At 42.3% G+C, this 26053-nt stretch overlaps 1 protein-coding gene across 1 annotated transcript in view; it reads right to left on the bottom strand.

Annotated features, from left to right (window-relative positions):
• c3b.2 (complement component c3b, tandem duplicate 2) overlaps window positions 1–24330 on the bottom strand; it is a 29134-nt gene extending 4804 nt beyond the window's left edge. Inside the window, exons 1-32 of the mRNA XM_017458845.3 lie at window positions 24189–24330; window positions 23930–23950; window positions 23810–23827; window positions 23612–23641; window positions 23095–23287; window positions 22241–22406; window positions 21938–22008; window positions 20315–20406; window positions 20128–20210; window positions 19675–19762; window positions 19454–19556; window positions 18940–19054; window positions 17914–18029; window positions 17680–17823; window positions 16761–16976; window positions 11541–11741; window positions 11308–11466; window positions 11093–11222; window positions 10661–10729; window positions 9584–9922; window positions 8730–8958; window positions 7285–7370; window positions 6892–7031; window positions 6393–6602; window positions 2533–2599; window positions 1978–2064; window positions 1681–1884; window positions 1526–1601; window positions 1276–1435; window positions 1005–1115; window positions 694–838; window positions 237–400 (exon numbers count right to left, since the gene is read on the bottom strand). Of these exons, the coding sequence (XP_017314334.1) occupies window positions 237–400; window positions 694–838; window positions 1005–1115; window positions 1276–1435; window positions 1526–1601; window positions 1681–1884; window positions 1978–2064; window positions 2533–2599; window positions 6393–6602; window positions 6892–7031; window positions 7285–7370; window positions 8730–8958; window positions 9584–9922; window positions 10661–10729; window positions 11093–11222; window positions 11308–11466; window positions 11541–11741; window positions 16761–16976; window positions 17680–17823; window positions 17914–18029; window positions 18940–19054; window positions 19454–19556; window positions 19675–19762; window positions 20128–20210; window positions 20315–20406; window positions 21938–22008; window positions 22241–22406; window positions 23095–23287; window positions 23612–23641; window positions 23810–23827; window positions 23930–23950; window positions 24189–24277 (4122 nt within the window). The 5' untranslated portion in view covers window positions 24278–24330. The remainder of the gene's footprint in view (window positions 1–236; window positions 401–693; window positions 839–1004; window positions 1116–1275; window positions 1436–1525; window positions 1602–1680; window positions 1885–1977; window positions 2065–2532; window positions 2600–6392; window positions 6603–6891; window positions 7032–7284; window positions 7371–8729; window positions 8959–9583; window positions 9923–10660; window positions 10730–11092; window positions 11223–11307; window positions 11467–11540; window positions 11742–16760; window positions 16977–17679; window positions 17824–17913; window positions 18030–18939; window positions 19055–19453; window positions 19557–19674; window positions 19763–20127; window positions 20211–20314; window positions 20407–21937; window positions 22009–22240; window positions 22407–23094; window positions 23288–23611; window positions 23642–23809; window positions 23828–23929; window positions 23951–24188) is intronic.
• Between the last annotated feature and the right edge of the window lie 1723 nt (window positions 24331–26053).

Here is a 26053-nt window from a genome sequence, read left to right as displayed (position 1 = left end):
CATAAACATCATTTAAAAAAAAAAAGTTTTTTTGGGGGGGGGGGGCAAATTGTTGAACAGTGCCTCTCTGGGTTAAATTTGTATAAAATAAAAAAGTAGTAATTTTATTCTAGCTGTTGAACACGTTGAAGCAAATTTTTACTGTCTGATTTTCAGGCAACCAATCATACTCAATTCTCTTGTGATGAAATTGCCAAAATTCAGCGATAATTGCAAAAATGACTTATAGCCAATACCTGTGTTGATCCGTATCCTCCCCCAACTCGTCGCTGCTGATTCAGCCACTTGAACGGAGCAGCCGCCTCCTCAGAATGGCCACCTTTAAGCAGGGCTAGCAGTGCATAACCTGTCGCCTCCAGCGTGAAGAGGGAATTGTCTGCATCTGGCCAGTGTGTGCGGTCTGATATCAAAAGGCAAAGAATGATTAACCTTTTTGATTGCATGAAAACCATCATAACGTGTAATAAATCTTCAGAGTTTTATCTCAATCTAGTATTGTGATTTGGCAGTTGGTCACGTTGATCCAAGCACCAAGATCATATGTCGTCTGCTTTCAAAGCTCAGTTCTTTCTTTCAAGGGTTCTCACTGTCCCTTAAGTGCTCTTGACTCCGCATGCCTCCAAACCACAATAGTTTTTATGCATATCGAATTATTGTTAATGCTACAAAATTAGGAAAGGTGGCTGAGAGTACCTGGTGATGCTGATTTCAGCAACACACTCTTTGAGCAGCCCTGATTGCTCACAGCCAGGGCGTAACATGCAATTGCGACAGAATACGGCCTGCGCAGCCGGTGGTATTGCTCCTTCAGATACTCTCCAGCTCTTCTGAACCTCACCTGCAAAAGAATAGAGACACAGTAGAGTCCAAAAGCCCGAGCTATTAAAGGAAAACAGAAAGTAAGCAGTGTTGGAGATTGTTGTGACCAGGTGAGTGTGTTTATTTTTCCCAAACGTAAGATAATGAAATGAATACATAAGGAATTATCTGTGTGTGTGTATTACCGCTGTATTTATTTCTGGATCACTGCATGTAACGGCACTCTGAGCTTCAGCCAATGCAAGCAGTACAAAAGCAGTCAGAGTTTCCCTGGATTCGGCACCCTGCAGACCTCCCTGCACACAGAGAGAGAGATTGTCAGTACAACTATACTCACCAGACTACCGATCCATCCACCAATCCAACTATTCTTGCTCTGCCCACATACTCCGCAGGATTTTACCATGTGGCAAAACTGTCTACTTGTTTACGTCTTCATCTAGTCGATCCTCTCACCGTCATGGAGGTTGTATAGACAGGGTTGTCCTCCTTGAACGCTCCAGATGAGAGCTGCTTGTGCTTGAGTAGGTAGAGCAGCGGGCCACATATGTGCTGCTCATCCACTGTGATGAACGGATAAGCCATGGAGAACACCTTCACCACAAACGCTGTGATCCTGTGACAAAGAGAAGAGGACGATTAGTTTAAGCAAATACATCGACAAGACCAAATATGTCTTGCATCTTTGTAGAAACTGTGTAAATACCAGGTGCTGGTTCCTTCATTGCGATACGGTGGATATGAGTTGTCTGTTTTGCGATAATGAAGCTGGTTCTCATAACCTGAGACAGAAGCACAGAGATGTCAAATCATCTCAAATGAGCGGTGAATTTTTTCAAGGTCTTTGCTGGTTTATTTTACCTTTTTTAATGTAGAGCAGGGCCTCATCTCTGCGCTGCAATCCCACACTATCCCACTGTGAGCTGCGGTCCAGATAGTGAGCAGCGATGAGCGGCAGTATGATGCTAGCCAGATTCTGCTCCACACAGCCTCCGGGCATCCGGATCAGCGCCGCCAGTGAGTCCTTATTGATGGAGTTGTCAATGCTGTCGGCCAGCAAACTACCTAAACGCACACCGGAATAAAATAAGTAAAATAAGTTCAGTAAAATAAGTCAAGCTGGAAAGCAACTAACAAGTTTGCCGATTAAAATTATACCTCTGATGTTGACGAATGTTTCTGGAAGAGAGTTGGGAACCACTGAACTGAGTTTAGCTTTATCCACCCGAATCAGCTGATTACCATCTGAGGACCAAACATACACACAGTAAACATGAGTCATATTTATCAATCTGGATATGAAGGGATTTATTCCTAAAACATTCACTGGAGCATTTACATTTGGTATTGATGAAAATCATGATTCATGGTATTCATGATTTAGTGCACACTGCAATTAGGAGACGCTCTTTCACTGTTTTCTTGTCATTTGAATCTCTCTGTGAGCTTTGCCCTTTTATAGTTTTGTAGACACGCCTAAATGTAAATCAACTCTGCTGTGAACGTGCCTGAAATGTTCAGCTGATTGGCATTTATCAACATGCGCATGTGAGTACAAAGAAAATCAGTGTTAACTGAAACTTTGGTAAATCTGGCAGGACGTTTATGTCAGTTTGGTCTCTGAACACATTCACACACAACTTTAGTAAGAGATTGATAAATGAGGCACTGTGAGTCCATATTAATTCTAATGGCAATAGGAAATGGTCTCACCGCTGTCTCCTTTATCAGCAGGATTCAACACAAAGCTCCTCACATCCATCTTCTGAATGCCCTCCACCTGCAGAGAGATACCAAGCACAGCTAAGACAACATATATATGCTTACATTCTAATGAAGCAAAAGCAGTTACGCAAGAATATGTTAATTAAAACTGAAATAGAATAGCTGATTGTCTTAAATTCCCGGTATTAAAATGCATAAAATATATTGTCCTCCTTGTGCCGCCAAAACAGCTCTGACGCATCAAGGCATGTACTCCACATGACCTCTGACGGCATGCTGTGGTATCTGGCACCAAGACACGTACGTTCTGTATGTTGCAAGGCGTGGTCTCCATCGATGGGCCCTGTTTGTCCAGCACATCCCACTGATGCTCGATTGGATTGAGATCTGGCAATTTGGAGGCTAAATCAACACCTTGAACTCTTGGTCATGTTCCTCAAACCATTCCTGACCAATTTTTCAGTTTGGCAGGGTGCATTATACTGCTGAAAGAGGCCACTGCCATTAGAGAATACCGTTGCCATGAAGCGTACTTGATCTGCAACAATTTTTAGGTAGGTGGTACGTGTCAAGGAACATCTACATGAATACCTGGACCCAAGTTTTTCCAGTGGAACATTGCCCAGAGCATCACACTGCCTCTGCTGGCTTGCCTTCTTCCCATAGTGATTCATCAGACCACCTTCTTTTGCTCCATGGTCCAGTTCTGATGCTCAGGTGCCCATTGTAGGTGCTTTCAGTGGTGGACGGGGGTCAGCATAGTAGGGATGTCACGAGACCAACATTCTTAAAACGTGACGGTACTTGGTTTTCTGCTGTAGGGTGAGTACCGTTGTAATAAAGATACCGAGGTTGCATAAAATACGCGCAAGTGTTTTAGTCGGTTCACAAGTGGTAAAGAAAAAGAACACATACAAGCACATGGGAAAAACTACAGAAGATTAGCTTAGCTTAACAAGTTTAGCTCTGCTTGACTCGTTGAGAGGAAAAGAGAGGAAAGCTAGTATCGGTTTCTGGTGTGTAACCGATGCTATCGTTCATTTCAAACAAAGCGAGGAAACACCTGGAATTTGGCGAAGCACCTGAAAGACTGTCCCTATATTATGTTTGTTTGAGACAGCTGGCATTGTGGCCATGAAACCAGCTAATGTTATGCTCTATGTATCGTTTGCCAGTTTTTTGTTAACGACGCTAATGCACGGCACTGTTATAAACTACCTCCTAATGGACCACCATGCATCGCCATTCAGCCCGTGTCCTGTCAGCTAAATGTAGCCTAATGTCACTAACAATTATTCAAAATGTTCATGCATTTAATAAATCTTTTTATCCTGCCACCATATCAGTGAATTTAAACTAATGCTTGCATTCAGAGTTTAAGGGGTGTGCGTGCACCTTAGCACTTATTAGTCATTGTCAGACAGTGTTTGATAAATAAAATATCCCCCTCTCTCTCTGTCTCTCACTCTTTTTGCCAGTATCAGCCAGAGGAGGATGTCCTCCAGGAGTTTTTAATTTTATTTAGAAATTTTTAAAAAAGAATTTTAAACCACATTGTGGTATCGACTTTGGTATCGAGTATTGTGTACTTTTGGTGGTATGGGTACTAGATTTTTGGTATCATGACATCCCTACAGCATAGACTTGTCTGTGGCTACACAGGCACATATGCAGCAAGCTGTCATGCACTGTGTGTTCTGAAACCTATCATAGCCAACATGAACTTTTTCAGCAGTGTGTGCTAGAGTAGCTCTTCTGTGAGATTAGACCAGATGGGATAGCCTTCACTCCCCACATGCATCAGCAGGCCTTGGGCACCCATGTTCCTTGGACCATTTTGGTAGGTAGTAATCACTGGAACTCCCCACAAGACCTGTTGTTTTAGAAATGCTTTGACCCAGTTGTCTAGCCATCACAATTTGGCCCATGTCAAAGTCAGGCAGATCCTTACGCGTGCCCATTTTTCCTGCTTCCAACACATCAACTTTGAGAAATGACTGAACTTCACTTGCTTCCTAATACATCCCACCCCTTGACAGGTGCCATTGTAACGAAATAATCAATATCATTCACTTCACCTGTCAGTGGTTTTAATGTTATGGCTGATCGGTGTATACATACAGTGAGGGAAAAAAGTATCTGATTCCCTGCTGATTTTGTACGTTTGCCCACTGACAAAGAAATGATCAGTCTATAATTTTAATGGTAGATTTATTTGAACAGTGAGAGACAGAATAACAACAAGAAAATCCAGAAAAACGCATGTCAAAAATTTTATAAATTGATTTGCATTTTAATGAGGGAAATAAGTATTTGACCCCCTCTCAATCAGAAAGATTTCTGGCTCCCAGGTGTCTTTTATACAGGTAACGAGCTGAGATTAGGAGCACACTCTTAAAGAGAGTGCTCCTAATCTCAGCTTGTTACCTGTATAAAAGACACCTGTCCACAGAAGCAATCAATCAATCAGATTACAAACTCTCCACCATGGCCAAGACCAAAGAGCTCTCCAAGGATGTCAGGGACAAGATCGTAGACCTACACAAGTCTGGAATGGGCTACAAGACCATTGCCAAGCAGCTTGGTGAGAAGGTGACAACAGTTGGTGCGATTATTCGCAAATGGAAGAAACACAAAACAACTGTCAATCTTCCTCGGCCTGGGGCTCCATGCAAGATCTCACCTCGTGGAGTTGCAACGATCATGAGAACAGTGAGGAATCAGCCCAGAACTACATGGGAGGATCTTGTCAATGATCTCAAGGCAGCTGGGACCATAGTCACCAAGAAAATAATTGGTAACACACTACGCCGTGAAGGACTGAAATCCTGCAGCGCGCGCAAGGTCCGCTGCTCAAGAAAGCACATATATATGCTCGTCTGAAGTTTGCCAATGAACATCTGAATGATTCAGAGGACAACTGGGTGAAAGTGTTGTCGTCAGATGAGACCAAAATGGAGCTCTTTGGCTTCAACTCAACTCGCCGTGTTTGGAGGAGGAGGAATGCTGCCTATGACCCCAAGAACATCATCCCCATCGTCAAACATGGAGGTGGAAACATTATGCTTTGGGGGTGTTTTTCTGCTTAGGGGACAGGACAACTTCACGGCATCAAAGGGACGATGGATGGGGCCATGTACCGTCAAATCTTGGGTGAGAACTTCCTTCCCTCAGACAGGGCATTGAAAATGAGTCGTGGATGGGTATTCCAGCATGACAATGACCCAAAACACACGGCCAAGGCAACAAAGGAGTGGCTCAAGAAGAAGCACATTAAGGTCCTGGAGTGACCTAGGCAGTCTCCAGACCTTAATCCCATAGAAAATCTGTGGAGGGAGCTGAAGGTTCGAGTTGCCAAACGTCAGCCTCGAAACCTTAATGACTTTGAGAAGATCTGCAAAGAGGAGTGGGACAAAATCCCTCCTGAGATGTGTGCAAACCTGGTGGCCAACTACAAGAAACGTCTGACCTCTGTGATTGCCAACAAGGGTTTTGCCACCAAGTACTAAGTCATGTTTTGCAGAGGGATCAAATACTTATTTCCCTCCTTAAAATGCAAATCAATTTATAACATTTTTGACATGCGTTTTTCTGGATTTTCTTGTTATTCTGTCTCTCACTGTTCAGATAAATCTACCATTAAAATTATAGACTGATCATTTCTTTGTCAGTGGGCAAACGTACAAAATCAGCAGGGGCTCAAATACTTTTTTCCCTCACTGTATAAATGGGGAGATACAAGACATTTTGTGCATTTCAACAACTAACACATAATACTGACTACAAATCAATACTATTTCTCAAATACAGGCTAATCCGCGTAATAAAATTTCCATATCAAGCTTTACCACAACACGGAGGTTTTTGCGGATCGCATCCTGTCCAATGAAGCTATGTGACACCGCAGTGACCTGCAGGGGGAGCTCTCCTGCTCGGAGCGGGATTACAGTATAGAGGATGAGCACAGAGGAACGAGCTCGCACAAACACCTCCTGCTTATGATCCTCAGTAAACGCCACACTGCAAATGTCCTCCGTCTTTGCCAGGATCACCAACACCTATATGCATACACATACATAGACCGCATACACACAACACAATGGTAACATTCAAAACATGACAAATATAAGGTTTGGTAGTTCAGTCTGATACAAAAGCCAAGTATACTCTAAAAATATATGAACCAATCTGAGAGGTGATGACATTAACTTCTATGATGAAATAGTCTTTAAAAATCCTCTGTGTTGGTGGTAACGTAACTATAACCCTAAATGTCGTCTGTTAATAGAAATCAACCATGTTGCATAAAGAGATGCAGTAAAACGCGAGGAGACTTGAAGGTGTGACCTTCATGTTCTCGTTCAAGTTGTTGTGCAGCACGGCCTTGACTTCGACATGCTCATTTCTGGCTGCAGTGCGAGGAAGACGAAGGTCGATAAAGAAGCGCTTCCAGGCTCGGATGTTGAACGGCTCGGCTACACAGAAACCTGCAGGAGCGCAAAATCTGATTTCAAAATGGAAAACTGAACATTCACTACAGATGTAATGCGATCTCATTTGGTGGCCACATCAAGTGAAGTGTTTTGTTGCACTTCCTGATGTACATACATTTGGCCCTTACTTATACAAATACAAAAAAAAGTCAGACCACTAGTTAAACAATGCAGGAGAGACTGACGTATACAGGACAAAGAGCAGAGAGAGACAGCTACAGATGGAAATGGAGTTTAAGAATATTACCTGTCTTAGTTGACGCACTAACACCAAAAATCCCCCACTGAGTGATACTGTCAGGGATAACGGACGTCACCGGCAAAACAGCCAATCTAAAAAAAAAAAAAAAAAGACATTCTTGAATTATGGGTCAATTTACACAAAGTTCCATGATTAATTTAAATGATGATTAATCATCAATTAATCGTTAACCTTAATACCAAAAGATTCATCTACTGCGGTGGCATAAAGTCACCAGCATGTCAGGGTGTGTAAATCCCACTCAAAACGCCAGCTTCTTCGCCCAAATGAAAAGGTTTTTTTTTTTTTTTTAAACTCTAAATAGTACGCTAGTAGGACTGTAAAACGAATCTATGTGATTATGATCATTTGATAAACTGACTTATTTAATAATCAAATATAATGATTATAATATACAGTGCGTCACTAACGTCATCTCAGATGCCCACTCCGGCAACAGTGCATGTGAGCCTATTCATACTGCGAGCGTCCATGTGAGAAAATAAGTTGTTTTGTTATTATAAGTGTTATTTTCTTCCCAAATGTGCATATTATGGAAAACTCGGAGAATACGAAAAAAAGCATACTGTTACTCATGAATGTCCATAACGTGTTACAGGCCTTCAACATTTAGTTATTACTTCAGCGGTCCTGCTTGAAGTTGATGTACTTCACATGGAAAACATTTCATTATTTATATATTACATGTTCAGAAGCTAAACGTACCCGTTAGATGATATGCTAATCCGTATCAGAAACCATTCTTGACAGAATGTTGTAGTCTATCTGAATGAAATCGATCAACTCTCGAAAACCTTGTTGCTTATCCGATAAGAAACATGTAATTTTACAGTTGTTCGGTTATTCTTTCTGCCTTTTGAGCTCCAGTTTTTCCCCCCGGGCTAAAACGGAGGTTACTGTTGGTTGTGTAGTTTCATATCCTGTCACGGAGGCTGCTGGATGCACCTTTTCAAATGATGTATCATGGTGCTCGTTGTTGTATTGTATTTTAAAACACAACCACGATGTTTGCGATTAACATTATCGCCATTTAAACTAAAACTATCCCAGACGTAACTATGGCGTGCTCGCTTCATTTTTTCCTTGTGCATCTGCTGCACCTGTTTTGCGCATGAGCCGGTACGCACCTCAAAACTAAACACGTAGTTATATTTGGACTTTGGGTGTGGGGTGATTAGAGGTCAAGGGTTTTGTGTAGTATTTATTTTTGGGTTTTGTGGCAGTTAGCAGGCAGGGTAGTATGTATGCATGTGAGTAAACAGACAAAGGATTACTGTTGAGGAGAAATGCCTCATCTGTGCCAAAGTGCAGGCCCACGTGGAACAGAAATACATAGCACAATAAAAGTGAAATGAAATTAAATAAATATAGTGTCTTTCTAAATTCCAAGGTACACAACTAGAACGAATTATACAGAAAATCCATCTTACCCATCTGCCTCGGGTGCTCCAGGAAGTTTGACATCAGTCCATAGCCAGGATTCGAAAAACTTAGTGCGAACATAAATGTCATCCAGCTCATAATCCTCATCATCGTACTCCTCCCCTGTTTTCTCTGATTCCACTGATGCCAAGACTACATGCTCAGAATGGATGGAGGGCGATGCATTAAAAACAGGACCACTGGCCATAGGATTGGAAGCCCCTAAAAGAGGTGTACCTGAAAGAACAGAAATGTAACCGGACACAGTTCAGAATTAAAGGTAACTGGATGTTTAAAAATAAATTTTTTTAAAAAAGGATAATAAATTGGGCTGTACCACAGCACTGTTGAACTCTAGTTTTCTGACAGTATTGCACCTGCATCTTACAGGTGTATATTAGTGCAGGTGCTCAAATACATTATTGTTTCTATAATAACAACTTGCACAGGGACTTGCACGCCAGACGATTCACATAAACAGATTTTTGAAAAAAAAAATCACTTTAACAAAGAAAATGTTAGATGTGATATGATTTAGCATTTTATTTAAGTTCCTGTTTAGCATCTATGGAAGGAGTCTCCAGTGTCAGTGCCTTGTAAAAGTAAGTAAGATTTACACTTTAGGAAAGGCTGCAGGACAGAGACTGCTTTGTGCTTTTCTAGTAGTTGCTATTAGGCAAGTAAGCACACGATGTTTCACAAATTTAAATGCAACTATAAACAAATAAATTGTACACTGGTTTATTAATAAAGAAAAAAAAAGAAATAGTTGGGAAATTGCCGTGGTATAGGAGGAATAATTTCAGGACATGTTGTTAGGGGAAAATACTCTAACGTGAAAATGAAAGCAGATAACCCATACGCGCTTGGCCTGTTGGACGTCTGAATGAAAACCGTTCAAGTTGCAGCGTTCGCTCGTATCCACCACGGGGGCTGAGTAGAATGGTGATGGTTGGCACTGGTGTGGTCGGCACTGGTGTGGTCGGCTCTGGTGTGGTCGGCTCTGGTGTGGTTGGCTCTGGTGGGGTGATGATGCCCAGCTCTTCACCCCTGTACTTTGAGCAACACTGGAGAAAAGCTATCACGCAGCTCCAGTTCTCAGTGATGTAAAGAGCACGACGGCGGCACGAATATGGCATGGGAATCTCCCTCATGCCATCAGAGCAGCATCGCTGTAGAAACTGGTCAGAATAGGTTTTCTCTAATTGCACACACACACACACAAATAATTATTTCTGTACACACATACTAAAAGTTTCTCTTTCCATTCTCAACAACAAATGGAAGTGCATCCACAAGTACATCTTAAGCCCCTCCTCCTCCTACACACCACTCAGCTAAAGCTTCTTGCTTTTTTTGAGTGTTAGCTTATGAAATGGCAAAGGTATCAATTCTGTTCTGAATCGAACTCAGCAAATGGATTAAACGGTAAAGTTTTCAAGTCAAGTGGGTTTTCATTCCTCTATGTAGCTCATATGCATCGGAAGGAAATGTTGTTTCTTCAGGACCAGGGTGCAGTGTCGTAGTACAGTGAACAGGACTACTTAAAGCAAAAAAAAAAAAAAAAGCAAGATCAGTACTAAATAAAGTGTCTTGTGGCAGAATAATAACAATTTCTGAGAGATGATGGTGTGATTTTAAAGTGCAATGATGGGCGTACTAGAGTGGTGCTGGTAAAGGTCTGAAATCTTCCGTAGTGAATAGTCATGTAATTGATGTGAAGGCGTACTCATGAATACTAAAAATACACTTCACTATCTAAACGGAAAATAAGTCGTATTTCTTTGGCTAGTTTGTTTCATACTAATCTTTCTGATGTCTGCATTTACCCATTTTTGCTGTACAGACCTCAATGATTTGGCCTTTTAAACAACGAGACTTGAAGTTTCAGTAATGATCGATATACTAGTCCTGGTATATGATTAAGGCCATTACTTACCAAGTTGGGCTCGGAGATGCAGTTGTTCAGCGGAACGCTTCCTCCTGGACTTCCAGTAACACGGTTTGTCTAACCAGAAAATGTACAGAACATATGAGTCCTTAAAGTCCACATATGGTAAATTAAATGATACGAATCATCACGGATTGTTAGTGATACCCGATTGGTTCAATATTCTAACACGGTGTATCTACTTCATTATTTAATTAGCAAAAGATTCACACAAATTCACATAAGCAAAACCATGAAAGACTTACCATAAAAAAAACATTAAACAAAAATGCCATATTATATTTGGGGTAACGCAAGGATTTTTTTTTTTTTTTTTTACACAAACCTCACTTCACTGTAGAAGTCACAGCACCAGCTAGAGGACAAAAAAAATCCTGCCCTTCTATACCTGGCAGAAATGATCAAGTGCAACAAAATCACCTCGTCTTTCATCGGTTGCTACACTGAAGCTGGACTGAAAGTTCAGGCCTGCGTCCAGGAACACACCCATGCTGTTCTTCCCGCCACCTGGAGAGCAGCCCAAATCCCCCTGTCCCAGCGTGTCCCAAATCTAGTGGTACACAACTGGATTAGTGGGCTAATCATGATGGAGTGATTCATAATCATCTCAAAACAATATGCGCTTGTGACCTCACCTTCTTCTGCGTCAGGCGGTTCTTACTCAGCAGGAAAATGGCGTTGTCCACAGCGACCAGGCTGACCTTTGCTCCGGGGTCGCCCTTAACTTGAAAGCTAAAGCTGTCGCCTGGTGAATACGAGTCCTTCACCTCACCTCTCAGTGGTTCAACCTTGAGCTACAAGATTCATCAAGTCAAAGGGACATCCATTACTACAGAAAACAGCAAACGTCAAGTGCAAATTGACTCACTGATCCCACACAATGGCTCTCCACATCCACTGACATGGAATCGGCCACCACCTCCACTCCATGGTTCCACGGCAATACGTAGTACACCAGGAAACGGAATGCAGGCAGCATCTCTGAAGTCAGCATCAGGGGAACATTAGTCACTTGATGCCCTACGATGCTTACCCTGCCAGCACGGATTATTCTCCCCTTATTCAGCACCTAGAGCATACAGGATAAACAAAGTGAAAACAATATCAAATAGAGAAAACGATGGTTACGTATGTAACCGTGGTTCTATGAATTTCAGATGACTGCCAGAGGCAGTGCTTTCAGCACCTGGATGAGTAGTACCAACAAGGTCACGAGGAAGTTCTACGAGCCCCTTAACAATGGCTGTGAAGCCGGGGGAAAAATGGCTGTAGACACTGGGTTGTGCGAGATCACATTCACCCTATAAAATCTTGCAAATGTGCAGGTTGATGCCCATGATGCAGCTGCACAAATATCTGAAAGAGGGACCCCTCGTAGGGCTACTCATGAAGTAGACACACTCCTGGTTGAGTGACTTCAAACCTGAGGAGGGATCTGGAGACCCCTGCCCTTAGAGGCATAAACGATAACATCTACAATCCATTTTGATAGACACTGCTTGGACAAAGTGTGACCTCGCCTATGCCCCGTATGGCAGACAAACAGTGAATTTGGCTGCCGGAATTCAGCAGTCGTTTGGAATGAACATTTTAGTGCTCACACTGGGCACAACAGGCTTGCACTCGACCCCTGCTTATCCTCCTGAATTGGGGGCTCAAAAGCTGACAGACTGTGAGGCTGGTTCATTTAAGACGAAGAAAAGGTCTTTGGGAGAAATTAAGGGTTCAGCCATAAAGTTAGTCCAGTGTAGGCACTCTCGGCTTACTGATAAGGTGTGCAACTCACTTACTCGTCTAGCCGATGCCATGGCTAAGAGGAAAGCTGTTTTCATAGACAGCCCCTTCAATTCTAACCCTCTCTAGAGGTTCAAATGATGGCTGACACAGCGCCTGTAATACGAGAGGAAAGTCCCAAGGGTATACTGGGTTTTGTCGAGGAGGTCTCTGAGGTCATTGAGCACCTTTTAAGGAAGCGGGTCACAAGGGTGTGGGACCCAATCGTCACGGCATCTACTCTATTATGCATGGCTGAGATGGAAGCTATGTATACCTTGATAGTCGAGGCAGCAAGTCCTCCAAGTCCTAGAGAAAGCTGAGGATTACTGGTATGGAACAGCATGTTGGTTCCTGATTTTGTGCTTAGAACCACTCAGAAAAGAGCTTCCATCTGTTAGCATACAACGCATTGGTGGAAGGTGCACAGGAGTTGTGGATGGTCTGTACAACTGCTGGATCACACAGCCTTAGTAATGGGACTGGCCCTTCAGAGGCCAGAGCCAAAGTTGCAGCCGGGATGGGTTCGGGTGCCAGATTCTACCCTCCAGCTGTGAGAGGAGATCCCTCCTCACAGGGAGGCACCAATACTCCCTTTACAATAATCTGTGTAATATTGGGAACCACACCCTCCCTGGCCATTTGGGGGCTACAAGAAGTGCCTTATGATTGCCCCCGAGGATCTTAGGGAGGGCTGTATCAATGGTAGTGGAGGGAAATCATACAGTAGTCAATTTGGCCATGCATGGGTCAGTGCATCTTTGCCCAAGGGACTTGTTGGTTCCCCCAGCGAAAACCAAAGGGGACAGTGTGTCATTGACAGTGAGGTGAAAAGGTCCACCTCTGCCCTGCCATATCTGTGCCAGATCGCTTGCACTACTTCGGGGTGCAGCTTCCATTTGCCAGGGTGGGGGCTGTGCCGGGATAGGAAATCTGCAGCTGTGTTTTGAGTGCCTGGTAAGTGCATTGCCCTCAGACTCAACAGGTGAGGATGGGCCCACAATAACAGCTGTTGGGCCAGCCTCAAGGATTGCTTGGGCCTGGTGCTCCCCTGGTGGTTTATATGGTAGACCACAGATGTGTTGTCTGTTCTTATAAGGACATGCTTTCCTACCAGCACTGGAAGGAAATTTTTGAGGGCGAGCCACACTGCTTGTAGCTTCAACACATTTAGGTGTTGTTCCCACCGCCAAGGACTCCACTGGTCTCTGCCTGCCCTGCGTTGCCATACAGCTCCCCAGCCTGCCAGGGAGGCATCTGTGTCACTACTACTCTGTGAGAAGGTATGGCTCCTAATGGAACCACCTGGGTAAAATATGATTTTCTCCTCCATGGGCACAGGCACCTTAGGCAACTGCTGACTCTAAGCAGCTTGTGCCTGTGTTGAGTGGGATGCAAGCCGAGGTCATTCAGCCAGATCTGGAGAGGCCGTAATGACAGAAGGCCCAAAGCGACCACTGATGAGGCTGCTGTGAGCATACCTAGCAGACTCAGAAATGCTTTGAGGACCAGAGCCCTGTCTTGTCTGAAGCGACTAATGAGTTGGAGGATGTTGTTGACTCGCCGTTGAGAGGGGGCAGCCATCATCAACCAAGAGCCCAACTGGATGCTAATAAACACTATTCTCTGACTGGGCATCAGAGAGCTCTTTCCATAATTCACTGTAAGCCCAAGCTTGGTAACATGGGAGACCAGCAATGCTGATTCTCTGAGGGCATCTACGCTTGACTGGGAACAGATCAACCAGTCATCCAGGTACGGGAAAATTTGCATTCACCTGGCCTGTAATGGAGACAGTGCCACTTCTAAACATCTGGTGAAGACCCTTAGTGCCAGTGAGATCCCGAATGGGATCACACAAAACTGTTAAGCCCTCACCTCGAAGGTGAAACAGAGGAATGGTCTGTGCTGGGGCATGATTGGAACATGAAAATATACGTCTTCCAGGTCGATGGATGTAAACCAATCATTCTGCTTTGCAGCAAGTCCACTGTACATAGCATGTGGAACTTGAAAACCTTGAGGTGTGTGTTCAGAGATCTTAAATCCAGTATGGGGTGAAATCCATCGTCTTTCTTTGCAATAATAAAGTAAGTGGAATAGAATCCACTGTTCTGTAAAGCTCTGTCTAATTGCTCGATGCCACCCTTCTTCAGGAGAATCCAGACCTCCTGGCATAGGGCCAGAGCCTGTTTTGGGTCCTTGATTAAGGTCATTTTGACTCCCTGGTACCTCGACAGTTGATGTCTGAATTGAATGTTGTAGCCCTGTTACCGGGTTGATAACACCCAGGGGTCTGACGTAAGCGCTTCCCAGCATCCGAGCTGCTGGCTGGTGAAGCACCCGACTGCGGGAGTGGTACAGTCATTGTCTACCCCTTCGACCCTTATAATTCCTGGAGGGGAGACGGCCTGAAGTCTGGCCTCGCTGTGCCAAGCAAGGGGACTGGGTGGGGGTTGACTGACGAAACCTCTCTGGGTGTTGTGCTCTCGGCTGGGTAATTGGCTGTGGTATGTACTGAGCCATATTTGTTGCCCTAGCGGGTCTCTGTCTAGCGGGTCTCTGTCTAGCAGACTAGCAAACTGTTGTCTGGCCTGTGTAACCTGTGTAAGCTTCACTCCAGGGCTTGCTGTGCAGCCGGTACGAACAGTTCCCCTGGAATAACAGGAAGAGCATGGAGAGGTCTCCTGCAGGGTTCTAAAAGTGGAGACTGGGCCAGTCATATTTGGCATCGGGCCAGGATTAACGAAGACATTGGCCTCCCCAACTCCCTGGTCATATAGTAGAAAGCCAGCAAAGAGGCATCACTCTGGGCAGAAGGGTCAACCTCCGAAGCCTGCAATGTCTGGGACAGGGCCAGCATAAGGTGTGACATGGAATTCCCAATATGTCCCATACCTGCTGCTGTGTCATAGCTTCTCACAATGAAGTCATTGGTCAACCGGCACTGTGGCCAGGGGCAGCGTTCATCAGGCCAAAGTGCTTTATCAGGTGATAGCACAAGGCAGCAACAGCCGGCGCTATATTGGGCATGTGGTCAATGCCTTATTTGGATGCATCCTGCATATTAACTAGTGCTCTACAGTCTGTCAGTAAATGAGAGAAACATCTGGGGTCTGCCCAGCACCTCTATATATGGAGCTGAGGGTGGTACACAGAGAGCTTCGGACTGAGAGGTCTTCCTGAGGAGTCACCTGGACAGGTGCTGCATCTAACCCCAGATGTGCCAAGGCCATTTTTACCACAGGCCTGACTGATCTCCTAGCCCTTCAGTGTACTGTGGCTCATCCCCTGCTAATTCGGATAAGATGAATGTCAGCCCTCACTTGCCCCCTCCTCGTCATAACCTCCCCTGATAACTAGGCCTTCCGAGGCCCTAGTGGTGAGTGCATCCTCCTCCTGGGTCACAAAGGCTGGTGACAGTACTGAGGCAGCACCCTGGGAGGAGACCGCAGTGCAGCTCCAGCGGGACCACTAGCAGGCTGTGCACTGGGTGGTTGCAGATTAAGGAGGAGAGACTTAATCTCTGCAAACTCAGAAGCCAAGGTTCTCTGTTTCCCCTTACCAGGGGATCCCTGCGAATCTTATGGCACTTATAAGAGCTGGGAGACATGGCCTGTGTAGGATGCGGTTGAGTGACTAACCTGCCCTCTAGCTGGGCCAACCTGGCTGCATGGGCTGCTAAGCTCATGGAGTTACAATTCATGTATGCCATCTCAGTCAATCCCTCTCTTAAGTGGTCAACCCCAGGAAAGAGAGACATCTCTCATGGCCCTCCTCTACCTCCAGAGGGGCCAGGCAATCAATACATGTCAAACATGGGTACCAGCAGTAATTACTATCCATGTGGTTTTCTGCATGTGACCACTTTGCCAGGTGGTAATTGAACACGAAAGAGAGAAATACATACACGTTGCCGTATCTCTGCAAATAATTAAAGAAATCCACGAACTAAATCACGGGGACGAAAAACAATCACCCGATTTGATCACCACCCCTTCAGGGTGCGTTGTGTAGCCTGTCCTACCACAACGATTCAATTATGAGAATTAAACAATAACAATATTGGGGAATGATCCCTCTATGATAACTATGCACTGGAAAGCGGTCGCTTCCAGGGTGAACGTGCCTTTAGTACCGGGGCAATAGGCACACGTGACCCAGGTCACAGGTGACTTTGTTGATACAAACACTTGACCTGCATGTACACGTGATGGACATCCAGGTGCTGAAAGCGGTCAGTAGAAATGAAATAGAACTACATAAACATAGTTATATAACATGTTAAAATGCATCCATTTGACATGTGACTTACAATGTAGGAAACATGCTTCAGGTAGCTGATTTCTTTCTCTGAGAAGGTGCTCAAGTGCAGTTTGAAGTTTAAAGTCTCTCCAGACTTCATCGTATTTGTGTCTAACGTGATGTGAAGCTGATTCAGCCGCTGAAAATTAAACGGTGAGTACGGCTCCACGAACCAGTCAGCCTTTGTCTGCTGTTCCTGCTTCAAATCCGGGATTACCGTCTCTGCCTGCAAAGACAATTTACAAACCACAATCCCGTCTGGCTCATAGGGAGGCATGTCTCGACTGGTGGTTCTATTTTATATTACAATATTCAACACACACAATATTGTTTAATATGTACTAGCTTAGTGGTTAAGGTTCTTTGCTAATTATCAATTATAAGATTGCAAATTCAATTTCAAGGATTTACTTGCTTTTCTTTAATTAATAAACTTTATTTAACAAAACAGTGACTAATGTACAAATTAGATGTATTACATAAATGCTTGATATGTAGTTTAAGTAGCTTTGTGCTGAGAAATAGAGATAAATTCATGGAGTCATGTAATCTATTTACCTCATCAAAGCCTTTATTTAAAAAAAAAAAAAGACACTTTAGTAATAGTGCACTTTACTTTTTGCACTCTTTCTCTCAATTTATTGCTGTATAAATAAGAGTTGTTTTTTTTGTTTGTTCCGTGCTTGGACCCCTAAAACAAAAGATGTTTGTTTTAAAATGAAAAAGGTATCTCTATTGGCTGTCCTGCTCACTCCATACACACCAGGAGGATCATGACATGATGTCTAAAGCCTTTGGGGTCTATACATGTTTCTAATATTCGTATGAATTGAGATAAAAATTTTAAATACAATTGCTATAACTTCAAAAATGATGTTTTGGGTCAGGGGTATTACCGTTAATGCAGTTTGTGTGGGTGTTTGACTCACTGTTAATGTCACAGGGTGCATGCCAGAAGGCATGTTAAGTGACACTTTGATGGTGCCGCTGTGGCTTGTGATCGGAGTGGACAATAAGGTGATTTTAACAGGAACATTTGGAGCAGGGGAGCCATCATGGTGGCTAACCGTAACCTGAGACCCAAAAGGCAAACATTTAAATGGATTTGTAACACAAATCTAATTCACTGTTTATTTTTATTCAGTACTATTTATGTATTTTACCGTCACATCAAATGGCAGGCCCGATTTATAAAACCTTGACGTGTCCTTGATTGCGAGCACGTATGGTGCCACGACGATTTTGATGCCTGTCCTCTCTGCATCCACTAGGTCACTTCCTGAGGAACAACAGGCATACTTCAGAGACTTTCTACATGTTCCCAGTACAGCACTATATAGATCCCTTAAAAACATCCAGACAATTCAGTGTGTTTGCATTTAATTCATATTCATAACTTCCACCTGTTGAAAATAATAAAATGGACTCGTTCCTGCGCACATGCACAATGGATGCTGCACAAGTCCTGCAATCATGCAGACACATATGCGTAAAACTTTATGCTATGCATCCGTGTGGTGCAATACCCACTTAAAAGGGGTCAAGTGCACTAACATTGGGCTGATACAGATATCAAGAATCTTAAACGAGAAAACAGCCACAAGCTCAATGGTGCATGAATGTTGATAGATTTACACTGGTCTGTCGTGAATGCTCAAGCTTCAAAACTACAAAACATCAACAGAAGTAGAAACAGAAGCTGTATTTCTGTGAGCAGTGAATGCAAAATAAAGTAAATATTCAGAGGAGCTTGCAATTTTTCAAAATAACCGCAGATTTTCCACAGATTTGGGCATGTCATGTGACATCGCAATGTGCATTCAGTGAAAGCCCTCTTCAAATCACGTGTCGAACATGAGTACAGCTAAAAGGTCTCATTTAATCAACAAACATCACTGTGAATTTTGTTTTCATTGCAAATACAAGTTTTCAGCAAAAAAAAGCACAAAGTTGCATCGCACTAAAATCAAGCAATTTTCTCTGCATCAATCACAAAAAAACTCATGCTAAGTCTGCCTGAAATAAGTTTGCCAATTTCACCCTAGAGCTTGGTGGCTATTCTGTATAACCTAAAGCTACAATTAAGGACCTTTTGAGTAATTCTAGACACTACTTGATTTGTTTGTTTGTTTATGTTTTCAACATTAAAATGATATGCAGGATCGTGATCTGCAACAAAGACGTCCTACCTGAGCTGGTCAAGACGGAAGCTTTGACGTATATGGACGAGCCCACTATGCTGTTGATATCGGGGTACACGTTCTTAAGCTCGGCTATGGTCAGAGTGGCGATCCCACCATCCAGCTGCAACCAGTCAGGACCAGAAGTGTAGTTAGATAGAGAATGAAGGTAGAGTAGCCTAGATCCATTAGCAAAAACAGTTTTGAGTGCGACATCTGCTTGGGACTCTTGTAGAGTTTGTTGTAAAATCTGTATTAAAAGTGTTCTGACATTTTGTTTATTTCATTCACGATGGAACCACACAATGGTACTCTCTTACCACTTCAAAATCTTTTAATAACCAACACCTGATATTCATTCATTCATCTTCAGTTGGAGTTTTATCATGATCAGAGTTTGGCAGATCCAGAGCCTATCCCAGGAACACACCCTGGATGGGACTTGCTTTGAACTTCCTTGCCCATGTCATTTTATCTTCCCTTAGTCATGCCAGGACAGACAGGATCTTTATATTTCACTCACATTTGTCACTTGCTTCAAGGACGAGAGTCGCACTTTCTCTCCATTTCTGTCTAATCCAAACACCACGTATGCGACACCTTCCACTTTCTCGCCGTACACATATCTGAGAAAAGATTATACAGCGCGATGATATTACGGACAGAGTAACACTGAGTGAACACAACAATTTCTGTGTATAAACGGTAAACAAGGTAATAAAGTGCAAGCTGAAGGCATCTGACCTGGCATACACTTCCACCACCAACTCCTCATCTTCCAAACTGAAGTGGGTCTTTTTCGGTATTAGTGTAACATTGAAGGCTGGTAGCACTAGAATCAACAAAATTATACTAAGAATGCTGTTTCAATACACAAACTCCTGAAATACATTGCCTTGCATTGTGTTGCCTCATATGCCCCTAATACATATAATGTATGTGACTACATTAGTACTACTACTAGTAATAGTATTATTTTACTAATAAAAGTAATAATAAACTGATAATAAAGGTGGTATTTTAACTCCTATTTCAGGCACAAAATCCAGAAGCCACTGAGCATATCTTATTTTATTTACTTTTTATTTTTTTATAAACAAAACCATATAATTTATGCAATATTTGTCTCTTATTAAAGTCTTGAATTATGTCAATTTAGTTAAAAAAAAAAAAAAAGTTACAAATATAAATACATACCATATTTTTTCACCTCAAAATTTGCACTATATGTGTTCTCTTTCCAGTGGTCAAATTTGGCAACAACTTTCCACTTGCCCTCTCTATAAAATAGTAAAAAGGTGTAAGATTGAGTAATTTCAAATTCTAAAAAAAAATAAATAAATAAATAAAAAACACACACGAATCTAACAACTCCTATACGTACTTGACGATATCAGAGAGTCCGTAAGTGTTGGAGTGAATGCCGTTTGCGGCTTTGCTCCGAGGTGTGGTATAGACTGTAATTCCATCAGGATTCTGGAAGAGCAGAAAGAGGATTAGTGCTGCAACATTATGGCTTCAAAACACTAAAATCAAGATTTAAAGTATTCTAACTTAAAAATATAAGGGACTGCATACTGATTTCAAGATATCTCCACTCCCCTGACCCTCCAAATGAATGAATTCTTGGAAAGTGCTATTTGCCCTCTTACACATACATGAGCTCACAGATGCCCATGATTGGTTAGTGTAGCTGTGATTGACAGGACAGAAAGTACAACACCCCTCCCACCTAGAGAACACGGCCATTTTTGCTCTCATCTCCCAGCTACGGATGCCTTTGGCTTTGAACTGTCAATAGGGCTTTTCTATTGGTCCACCTGGGAAGTTTTTTGTTCGGTAGCTTATATTCATAAGATGCTATATGTAATGGCATTATTTCTTTTGTTGCATATGTTTACTCACTGGCAGAAAGGGTGAAGTTTGATGCATGTATTTTACTTCCATTTCTCCCTCCGGTGTGTGTGAGCATCCTGTGTGTGTATGAGAGGACTGCTCCGTGCAGCAGAACCTGAGAGCGAGCTGGAAAGCCACGATCTTTCATTTTGGCACTGGCCCAGCGCACTATGATTGTGAGCCAAGTAAATAAAAAGTTCAAGTTCAAAGCCTACCCTGGGTCTGCTGGGACAAAATCGGTAGACCAGGGATCTACAGTGCACCGATTTCTCCACGACTACGCAAAAAAACAAACCTTTCACTTTTTAATGTGTGGCACTTTCCCCATCAAATATAATCTATAATTAAACTTTAATACATCATTTTTAAAAAAAGGTTTTGTCTCGCCCTTGGTCTTGCTACACACTCCTGTTTCAGAACAGCATTTTTGGACTAAATTGTTGACATCACACCTTACAACCTTATGGAGTATCCAACCACATGCTTTACGCTGTGTAAATGTCACTCCTGATTTAGTTTGAAGCACAACTTATGTATTGCTAGTTTCACTGAATCTTGTAATGATTTAAACTGGACTGCTTCAGTGTGTTATAAATTTCAGAACTAATAATACAGAATTCCAAACTCTTTATGTTTCATATATGCAAGTTATTTGTGAATATAGGTCAGGGTATTGTCTGCTAACAAATCTCTTTTTGGATTTATGTGGAACTGAGCAAAACGAGCCCCAGGATGGTATGAAGGAGCGACGCTGGAGCTGATTTCGTTCTTGCCCAGACTGTTGACTCATGTAGGCAATCACTGACGGTTATGTCAGGTGATTATAGAGAATGAAAAGCCCCCTAGATTTAATGTGAAACACAGTAGTAGGTGTAATGAACACCCCCCTGAAAGTGCATTTGGACAAGAAACTAAAAGTAAATGGACCAAGCAGCAATGTTACTGGTTTGAATGAAATTTTGCTGATTGAACATGTTTGGTATTTGGTGGAAACCCAGCAGGGACCCAGTAGAGCCGTACAGACTGTTGAGACGTCGCTTAACACTAATAGTCTAATTGTCGAGCTATGGATAGATATTAGGTTTTAAAAGAACCGCTGAACAGACTTTACCTGGATTTCTACGGAAATGGTGCCATTGACAGCCTGAAAATCTGCATTAGAAATAAAAGCTCTGCAACGCACTGTACAAGAGAGAAAAAAAAGAGCTTCAGAATCGACAACAACCTGTTATGTATTGATATAACAAATAAAAGTTACGAAGCTAAACCAGGTGGAAAGTCCTTCCTCTTTCTGGGTCATAAGTATTTCAACTAGACATGACATGAAATTTGGTGTACTTGGACAATGAAAACGAGTGACAGTGTGAGACAGGGTTTAACTTTAACAATTACAGAGCACGGCTTCAATTATTACCTGTGTCTCCTGGGTTGTAGATGGGTTTGTCAGTCTGGATGAAGATGTAACCAGACAGAAAGGACACTTTACTGACATGCTTAATCTCACGGAAGTGTCCAAATTTGGCAACTAGCTGGACATACTTGGTCTCTTTCATTTCTGGCTGAAGGAGGCTCGGATTAATCTGCGCAGAAGGTTCAGCTTCATCAGTTAGAAGATTTAAAATAATATAATATAATTAATAGGCTTGTTCTAAAACCACAGAAGCACTCAGTGAGGTCGCTCTGTGTTACTGAAACGTGCTAGTAATAAACGCTGTCCAAAGTCCTTTTACATGCTATCTAAATTGATATTTTTCTGGCACCCCATCAAGGGTGTCCCCTGCATTGTGCCTAGTGCCCCGAGTCTCCTGGGATAGGTTCCAGAAAATGGCTGGATGGACTTGGACATGTCTCAGGCTTATTCTCTTTTGTACTTTGTCATGTTCTGGTCTTGAGCATTGGTCTTGGAGTTAAAATTAAGGCTTGGTCTGAAAAAGGATTTGACAGTTTGCAGTCTTGCTGTCATTTGGACTCGATCTTGACTTAGTCTAGACCACATTAAGGTCTTGACTCAATCTTGCCTATTCTGGTCATGGACTTGGTGGACAATGGCGGTCTTGACTTCATGCATTTGATTTGCACGATTTGCATGGGATAAGTGATCTCTGTATAAAGCATAGAGATGGCCATGTCTTCATGATGTATGGATGCTTGTCATACTATAAATTCCAATAAGTACTACATACGCATCATTTTAATGAGAACTAACTGTTCTGACCAAGCAAGTTGCGCTTAATCAATAGTAGGTCATTATGACGTAATTTAATTTACCTCGATGGTTTGGAGGAAGCTGTAGTTATTATCCGAGTTGAGAAGGATGGTTCCCTGCCAGAGTTGCCTTAACTTTACTGGAAAATCATAAATGGAGAGAGAAACACTGACGGGCTCAGAAATTCCAAACGCCTCCAGCAGGATGTTTTCTTTATTTTCCACTCTCAGCACTGCCGGAGTCACCAGCGCAAACCTGCAGAAACAAACCTCCATGTCTTGTTCTTGACCAGTTGTGTTTGGCCTTGTGCAAGCGTACATCATCTTCTACAACACATTAGTAATTTAATCTAAATGTGAAGGTCTAGAGTTCTGCAATAAAAGTATCATTCAAGAAAGAGAGCTGCTGTAACATAACATGTCATAACAGGAACTAATGTGTTTCCTCATCATTAAATATAACTATAAATGGATTAAAAAAAAGTATGATTATTGTCTACATTTTCTACATATCTACGTTGTAAAATCCACCCCAGAGTTTGCGTGTACACATGTGTGTGCAGTGCAAGAATTTCCTCACTTTGGTGTCAGGTCGAAGTCCAGCTCCTTTCTGCAAACACAGAGAACACACTCTCACTGACAAACAATTGTGCTTAAAATCAACCAAAAGCAATTATCCGTGATATAACTACAAAATTATGACAATGCCCTTCTGGCGCAGTTTGCGAATTAATACAATATTAAACATTTTGAGTAATTGGCAGCTCACGGTACTTACAAAGGACGATGAATGTGTCTGCCGAGGAAAAAAGAAAAGGATTTGTGTGTTAATTTCTGCATGTTTTCTGTTCATTCTGAATAAACAGCACACTCGTACAATGAACTCTGTGACACATACCTCCAACGATGATGCCCGTGCCTGTAATAGCATTATAGATGCAAAGATGAAGCATGAATGAATTAGTGAAACATAGTACACTGAACATTTTTGACTGGTTTAAAAAAAAAAAAAAAAAAACACCACCGCCACACAAAGCCTTATCTTACACTAATACATACTTGTAATGTAAAGATTATGGCTAACAGTGCAGTCTAATCCAACCTTGTGCTTAAAGTTGTAATGTTCTTGTAGAGAAAATATTACAAAACCAACTTACCAGTCATCATCATATATAAAAGGGTCAAACTGAGCATTTAATTCGTTACCCATGGACAAGATGCATAATAACAGCGTTAAACAGCGCATCCTTACAGATGACCTGCCGCACAGAGTATAGCAACATCAGATCAAATCTGATGAGAAACACATCCTATCCCCTTTTAGCCGTCCCACTATTGCACAATTTTCAATCGATTATAGATTCTTGGCAATGCTACAAGTGTCGTCAGCCTGGGAAAATCCTTCCTATGGTGAAATTTGGACATTTCCTTTTATATACAGTGGTGCTTGAAAGTTTGTACAATTTATCTAAAAGTAGATAAAGAGAACACGGTTAAACAAATGAGAGAACAATATTAGACTTGGTCATTTATGTATTTATTTATTTATTGAGGAAGATGATCCAATATTACATTTACAGTGAGTGGTAAAAGTATGTGAACGTTTTATTTCAGTATGTGGTGCGACTCCTTGTGCAGTAATAACTGCAGATAAACGTTTGGGGTAAGTGTTGATCAGTCCTGCACATCGGCTCGGAGGAGTTTTATCCCGTTCCTCAGTACAGAACAGCTTCAACTCTGGGATTTTGGTGGGTTTCCTCACATGAACTGCTTGCTTCAGATTCTTCCACAACATTTCTGTTGGATTAAGGTCAGGACTTTGGACTTGGCGGTTCCAAAACATTAACTTTATTTTTCTTTAACCAATCTTTGGAAGAACGACTCGTGTGTTTAGGATCATTGTCTTGCTGCATGACTCACTTTCTCTTGATTCAATTCATGGACAGATGTCCTGATAATTTCCTTCAGAATTTGCTGGTATAATTCAGAATTCATCATTCCATCAGTGATGGTGGGTCATCCTGCCCAGATTCAGCAAAACAGGCCCAAACTATGATACTACCATGACCATGTTTCATAGGTGGGATAAGGGTCTTTGCTGAAATGCAGTGTTTGTCTCATCCATCCACCAAACATTTTTCCAATACCCTTCTGGCTTGTCCACATGATCTTTTGCAAACTGCAGACAGGCAGCAATGCTTCTGTAGAGCAGTGGCTCAATCCCATTCATTGGAAACAACGGACTCCAACATCAGTAGTTAATTTGGTGAAATTAGAGGTTCACATACTTTTGCCACACACACATGTAATACTGTATCATTTTCCTTTTGTCTCATTTTTTGTTTCGTTGGGCTCTGTTTGTCTACTTTTAGGACAAATCCAATGATGTTTTAGGGTTCACAAACTTTCATGTGCCACCCTAAATGTCAACACTCACTTATCACTCAGTTGTGTAAAGCAGCCGAGAAATTTGGCTTGGTGCAAATTCAGCTTTCTTCGTGATCCCTTCTGTCTAGATACGTGTACGAGAGCAAAGGAGGTTGTGCTTGCTCTGTGCTGACCGTTCCAAGGTCCAGCATTGAAAACACACTTACTCTGAGATCTTTAAACCTGTAAACACAGATTTAAACCCCCCCCCCCCCCCCCCATAACAAACACGAGAACTGTGGAGGATCTGTAGCCGCAGCTAATTCAGCTTCCTTATTCTGTTTGCCTTTAAAGTGAATGACGGATGATAATCAGCCAGTTTATCCTTATCATCTTATCAAACTTATCATCATTACCCAGTTATTTAAGTTCAGAGATAACAAGACATGGCTACTGGCTGAAGTAGTTCCGTTTCTTGGTATTTCTTTACTTTAACCCGAGTTATATTGGACAGGAGCGAGTCAGTCAAGGCTCCTCTTCGCACTAGGTGTGCATATTTCATTCATGTTAACCCGCTAAACAGTGCCATTTGGAACAGTCCAATTGCGCAGAACAGAAAAGGATCATCGCTAATATAAAGCTTTATTTATTCATT

Source organism: Ictalurus punctatus, chromosome 27 (genome assembly GCF_001660625.3).
Source record: "Ictalurus punctatus breed USDA103 chromosome 27, Coco_2.0, whole genome shotgun sequence".
Taxonomy (NCBI): Eukaryota; Metazoa; Chordata; class Actinopteri; order Siluriformes; family Ictaluridae; genus Ictalurus; species Ictalurus punctatus.
Note: the sequence above shows the minus strand (reverse complement) of the source record. Positions and strands in the feature narration are given on the sequence as shown.